The sequence below is a fragment of the Limulus polyphemus genome, unplaced genomic scaffold, assembly GCF_000517525.1.
Source record: "Limulus polyphemus unplaced genomic scaffold, Limulus_polyphemus-2.1.2 Scaffold632, whole genome shotgun sequence".
In the NCBI taxonomy this organism is placed as follows: domain Eukaryota; kingdom Metazoa; phylum Arthropoda; class Merostomata; order Xiphosura; family Limulidae; genus Limulus; species Limulus polyphemus.
In genome coordinates this window covers 439,321-445,469 of record NW_013666242.1, presented here as the reverse complement: position 1 = coordinate 445,469, position 6,149 = coordinate 439,321, and the positions used below count along the sequence as shown (strand labels likewise).

Below are 6,149 nucleotides of genomic sequence, written 5' to 3'. Positions count from 1 at the left end.
AGTCACGTGACCTCGCTGACGCAACAATATTATATGAAAACTGGTAAGTGTGGTTAATATAACGGTAGAAAACATCCCAGTAATGTTCAACTTGTCTACTGTCGATTCTTATCTTAAGAAAGCATTATATTAATGCTCAGCTAGTCCACTTTCGTCTCTAATCTTACGAAACATTCCAATATGTTCAACTAGTCCACTTTCGGTTCTTATCTCAATGCTGCTTAATAGATACTTTTATCGTAAGCTAATTATTAGGGCACATAATACAGGTAATATGAGTATTAACAATATATTCAATTAGTCCACTTTCAGTTCTTATCTTAATGGACACTTTTATCGTAAGCTAATTATTAGGGCAGATAATAAAGGCTCTAAATTCCATATTAACCCTCAAATTATTAATTAGTTTCTATACTTCCAGTAACGGTAGGGTATTTTTTTCCCCGAAAGTGGGTCAAAGGCTGCTTGGAGGGGTCACCTGTTTTAACCAATCGCACCATTATACAGTAGTGTGTTGTCTATCAGTCAGTAGATAGACACTAAAATGACGTCACATAAGGGACGCTTAACACTACAATTTGTACTGTCGTGGCGTCAGTAAAACGTGCGCATGCCACGAATCACGAGAACAATTATGTACTCTGTAGGATGCAACATTGCCTGACATATGAACTCCAAAGCAAGAATTAAAAGTACCTGTTACTCTTAATATTGGTTTTATTTATTCTTGAAACAAAACAATTTCGGGGACCCTGCGGAAGGATATCTAGTTTACGGTGTTTTTTGGCTATTACTACACTCAATACAAAACAATTATACAAAATTACTCGTTTCTATGTAAAATACATAGGAAACCCTAGAAGTTGTTAGTGGGATTAAATGTAATATTCAAAAGTATTTATGTTTACGTCGTTTTGAACCACACGTACGTTATTAGGGATCCTGTGACCCAAAAAGACCAGAAACCACAGTCAAGTTGGCGCATGAATAGTTTAGATAAATATGTTTGATAGGGTTCATATTCACTGATGATTCTAGGGTTAATTTTTTTTATTTATATAAATATCTGGAACATAATTCTACTCTATATAGTTAGCTTAATTTTGTAAAGAAGTTTTAACAATAATTTTTATGCGTATAGATTTTTCAGAAAGACAACAATTCCAGTTATCTAAATGACGAAAACTAGTTTAGTTACATAATGCGTTTTTCTAAATTCATTTCATCTAGTAACGAAACACGATTAGCCACTGACTTACTCAGGAAGTATCATAAGTCAGTGATATTGTTAGCGGAATTTGATAAATTTTCAAGAGCATAATTTTTTATTTATTTATAATTTTTTCACAAAGTTATCAAGGGCTGTCTGCGCATAGCCATCCCTAACATTAAACTGATACAGCACTAAACTTATATTACCACTTTTTTTAGCCAACCAGATTTAAAGCTTAATATCCATATGTCGTAGTTCTAGTAAAAAACATCTTATAATCACGTTTTAAACATTGGTTTTCCTTCTCTAATGTTACAAGGCTTAGTGAGATCTTCTTTTTGGTTTCTCTAATCCTCTGAGTTTGGAAGCTTTTTGGGTTTGGTTTGTTTTGAATTTCGTGCAAAGCCACACGCCCCTAATTTAGCAGTGTAAGACTATAGGGAAGGCAGCTAGTCATCACCATCCACTGCCAACTCTTGGGCTACTTTTTTACCAACGAATAATTGGATTGACTATCACATTATAACGCCCCCACGGCTGAAAGGGCGAGCATGTTTGGTGTGACGGGGATTCGAACCCGCGACCCGCAGATTGCGAGTCAAGCTCCCTAACCACTTGGCCATGCCGGGCCAGCTTTTGGGAAGATGACCATTTCCTGTCAAAAATCTCTTTGGAAAATCAAACATTCTGAAATTATTAAAGTTTGCCACCATCGTTAAAGCTATAAAACAATCGACAGACAGACTACATCATATTAACAAGCCATTGTACTGATCGGTGAACTGAAGTTGTGATGTTCTACAGTATACAAGATTTTTGAAATTAATGGTTGTTTTTTTTCGGAATTGGAACTTGTGAACATAAGCGGCATCTTATGCGCACCTGGACTAAATCCCCAGGTTTAGGTACCCTTATAGATTTAAGTATAGTTGTCGAACACTTGACCAGAATGCAGGCAGCCAATCAGCAATACCCATCGCAACAATGATTTGTCCAACCCTTCGAACCGAAAACGGGATTGTTTGTCATTTCTATAACGCACCCACAGTCGGAAACGAAGACCGTGTTTAGCGGCATTACGTCTCAAACCCCAGACCCTTAATCCACTGCCCGACACGCTAACCACTTAGCCACACACGATCAAGTCTTTTTTTTTTAATTTTATTTGTCACTATCTAACGAACGTGAGGAAGCTTTTATATGGATAATACACAGGAACTGTACAACGCATTATTATCGCGTTCTCTTTTATTAGCAGTTCTTCAAATACTAATTTAATACAACCAGGATGTTGTAAACATTTGTTTTGCAATGAATTAACATAACATCGAGTACTGCTCATGTGACAAAACAAGTTATTTGAGCCAGTGAACATTAGGCACGTTTAGGGCTTACCGTTAAAACATCGTCCATCCACTTATGTCGCTGATCAGTGTGAGCTAAAAGTGCGGTCCATTTATCCGACAATTTTTTCACTTCTCTGCGAATGCTTCGCGTTATTTCCCTCGCTTGCTCTTCGGCACTCCGATATCCTCTGCTATCAGTCTCGTAATCTTTGGCTGGAATATAATCACAAATTAACAAATCATTCTTGTAATACAAGTAAATATTTGACATTCAAGATTATCGTACAAATTACACTCTTACAGGCTTAGGCAGTAGAAATATCCATGTAATTTACTGTTGAAGTTTAAAGCAATGCTTTCATTTTTAGTTTTATGACTTTTGATTAACAAACCTACGGAAAATATAAATGATAAATTGTAGAATATAAGCTAATTTTAAATTATTATGCTAATAGTTATTTCATAGAAATACAATAATAATATTAATTTAGTTTGATTATTTAGGAATAAAATGTTGTTGTGGGCACACCTATCGGAGAGTTTGTGATTAAAGTCGGTAAAAACATTATCTACATTGAAGAGCACTATGATGCTCCAACGCTGGAGTAGACAATAAGCCAGGCTCAGGATCCGGGAATAAATATATGATTATGATTTTAGAAAAAACACATGAAATTAAAATATAGTCCAGAATCGATTATAGAAATTTGAATAATAACGCCATTTTAGAAATTTACACAGTAAATAAAAAAGCAAAACACAGAAAAATGGAAAAGTGATTTAAGTAAGAAAAACTAAAATAAACAGAAATATCTGAACAGAAACTAAGTTCGGAATTAAACCAAAACAAGAAAAGTTTGATCTTAAATGTCAACAGAAAGTGATATTTTATCGTAATTTTACAAAACAAGATGTTGTGCACAAGGAAAATTTAAAGCAAGAAATACACATCTAAATAATTTTAAAATTTTCTTGTAACTGTTTTTAATAATATAGCGAAGAAGCCACAAATCCATGGTTATGTACCTACTCTTAATCCATTTTCCTTTCTCTAATTTTCTTCATTGGCTAAGACATTAACATTCACGAGTATAGAGGTTAACCCAAGGATCAAAATATACATGATAACAAAGTAAAATAGAAATTCTTATTGTGACGTCAACTGAATGATCACTGTTTTTTTGTCCTTTTAAGATGGTTGTAGTCGGTCATGACTAGTGGTGTAATCGGGAGTAAATGGGTGTAAAGTTAGGCTACTCACTCCTCATTTGGGAAACATAACATTTACCCAATTTAAAAATTTTTACACTATCAATACTTATCATTCTACTGCCTGACCTGGACCCAAACAACCAATGAAATTAGTTTCTTTTCTTATCATTCTAGCACCAATCATGACATTTTTCAGCTGTTACAGTACTTTTCTAACAATTTTAAAGCTCTAGCTCAGTAAATAGTAATAAATAAATCAAGTTGCACCTTCAGAATCACTGGTATCTGAGAGCGGTGGTTCCTTCGCAACATACTGTCTTCCCGCCAACAAGCTACTCTCTATAACAGGGCGCTTGTCATCTAGTTGTCTCCGGAATGCACGATGTTCGTCTTGCTGTCTGAGAATGCTGGTGACGTCACCACCAAGAGCGGGTTGAGCGGCAAGTTCAGTTTCTTTCTTTATGACCCATTCGGTAAGTTCTCGCAAGGAAAGAAGTAACTGGTTCCACTGCTCTGCATTGCTCTCAAGACGGTTCCTAAAATTTCAGAAGCATCCAAATATCGTATAAGATGCCTTTTAGATTATTATATAATTTGAGGTTTTAAATGTACATTTTTCTCTACAAACTAATCATTTTGTGTGTCAAGGCTATTAAGTTTACCTAACTTACAGATTTAGTCTTTATCTCAATGTCCTCATAAGTTTTCTTTCCTTTGAAGAGATAACGGATCATTTATTTCTCTGTCAACTTTAATTACTGAAGTATTCAGCAAACTCGTTAGTTTAATTTTTAGAAATTTATTCATCCAGAAAAACAATACACGTTGCTAGGATCACCAGTGAACTTCGAGATTATAAGGTATTTCAAGGTCTATATACGAAGTGAAGTAAAAAACATTAACATGCCACAGGTTGACTCCAATGTTGTCAAGAAAAACAATACACGTTGCTAGGATCACCAGTGAACTTCGAGATTATAAGGTATTTCAAGGTCTATGTACGAAATGAAGTAAAAAACATTAACAAGCCACAGGTTGACTACAATGTTGTCAGGTTGTATTAAGATATATTTCTAAAATAAATATCAGTGCTAAATACAATAAACCCCATGATAACTTCAAAATGCTGTATAAATATTAAGTTTTTTTTATGTTTTTAATTTCCATGAAAGTTACGTTGTGCTTTTGGTTTTTATTGGGTTTTTTACAATGTTTGGAACAGAGAGAAATATATCCTAAAACATTCTAGGATTTTCATTGACTTGTATTTTACAATATTAGGAAAATATATGATTAAAATCACATTTTGGTATATAAAGAAGAAAAATATTTGAAAATGTAAAACGAGCACAGTAAAATGACTTCAATTTTCAAGCATGGAAAAAGATATAATGGTTAAAGTAGATTTTCTCTTCAATGAAATAACTTCGAATCAAAAGCCACAAAAGAAACCCAAGTTGAGTTCGAGTAGTTTCAATGAAATATACAGGTACTGGAATAACTTCTAGACAAAAGGCACAGACAAAAAACATTGTGTTCAGATTGCGTGGTTTCAATGAAATACACAGGCAATGAATGAAGTTTGAAAAAAAGGCACAGGCAAAAAACGAGTCTAGTTCGAGTGGCTTCAATAAAATACAAAGGCAACGCCTTAGTGTACCTGAGAGAGACAGTTCTGAGACGCAAAGCGTTCCAACGTTGGTTCATCTCTTCCAGTTTCCGCCGAAGCAGCAGGGCATCATCTTGGCTTTCCAAACTTTGAAGCAGTTGACCGCTTCGCTCGTTGAGAGTCAAGTGGAGGTCACGTTGACTCTCTATTTCCCGTTGAAGCTCCTGGACCAGAAGAAGAATCACAACTTTCATAACAAGCAGGAACGCTAGCTACATTAGTAAAAGCAATAATGTTTATTACTGAAACATGCAATCAAACATGGGCGTAGACAGACTGAGTTCTTGGCGCCCACATTCTTTAGAGAGAGAGATAAAATTTTACAGCTATGATTTGGCATATTTGGCAAAGTGCAAAAAAAAAAACAAATCGCGCATATGTTGGTAGATTGCTGTCATGTTGCCTATAAATAAAATCATTAACTTGGTAGATTGCTGTAATGTTGTCCATAAAGAAAATCATTAACTTGGTAGATTGCTGTCATGTTGCCTCTAAAGAAAATAATTAAATTGGCAGGTTGCTGTAATGTTGTCCATAAAGAAAATCATTAACTTGGTAGATTGCTGTCATGTTGCCTATAAAGAAAATCGTTAACTTGGTAGATTGCTGTCATGTTGCCTATAAAGAAAATCGTTAACTTGGTAGATTGCTGTCATGTTGCCTATAAAGAAAATCGTTAACTTGGTAGATTGCTGTCATGTTGCCTCTA

The 6,149-nt window shown here is 34.8% G+C and overlaps 1 protein-coding gene across 1 annotated transcript in view; it reads right to left on the bottom strand.

Moving 5' to 3' along the window:
• LOC106459585 (dystrophin-like) overlaps positions 1 to 6,149 on the bottom strand; it is a 165,762-nt gene that overhangs the window by 61,316 nt on the left and 98,297 nt on the right. Inside the window, exons 5-7 of the mRNA XM_022386100.1 lie at positions 5,432 to 5,604; positions 4,039 to 4,307; positions 2,609 to 2,772 (exon numbers count right to left, since the gene is read on the bottom strand). Coding sequence (XP_022241808.1) covers positions 2,609 to 2,772; positions 4,039 to 4,307; positions 5,432 to 5,604 — 606 coding nt within the window. The remainder of the gene's footprint in view (positions 1 to 2,608; positions 2,773 to 4,038; positions 4,308 to 5,431; positions 5,605 to 6,149) is intronic.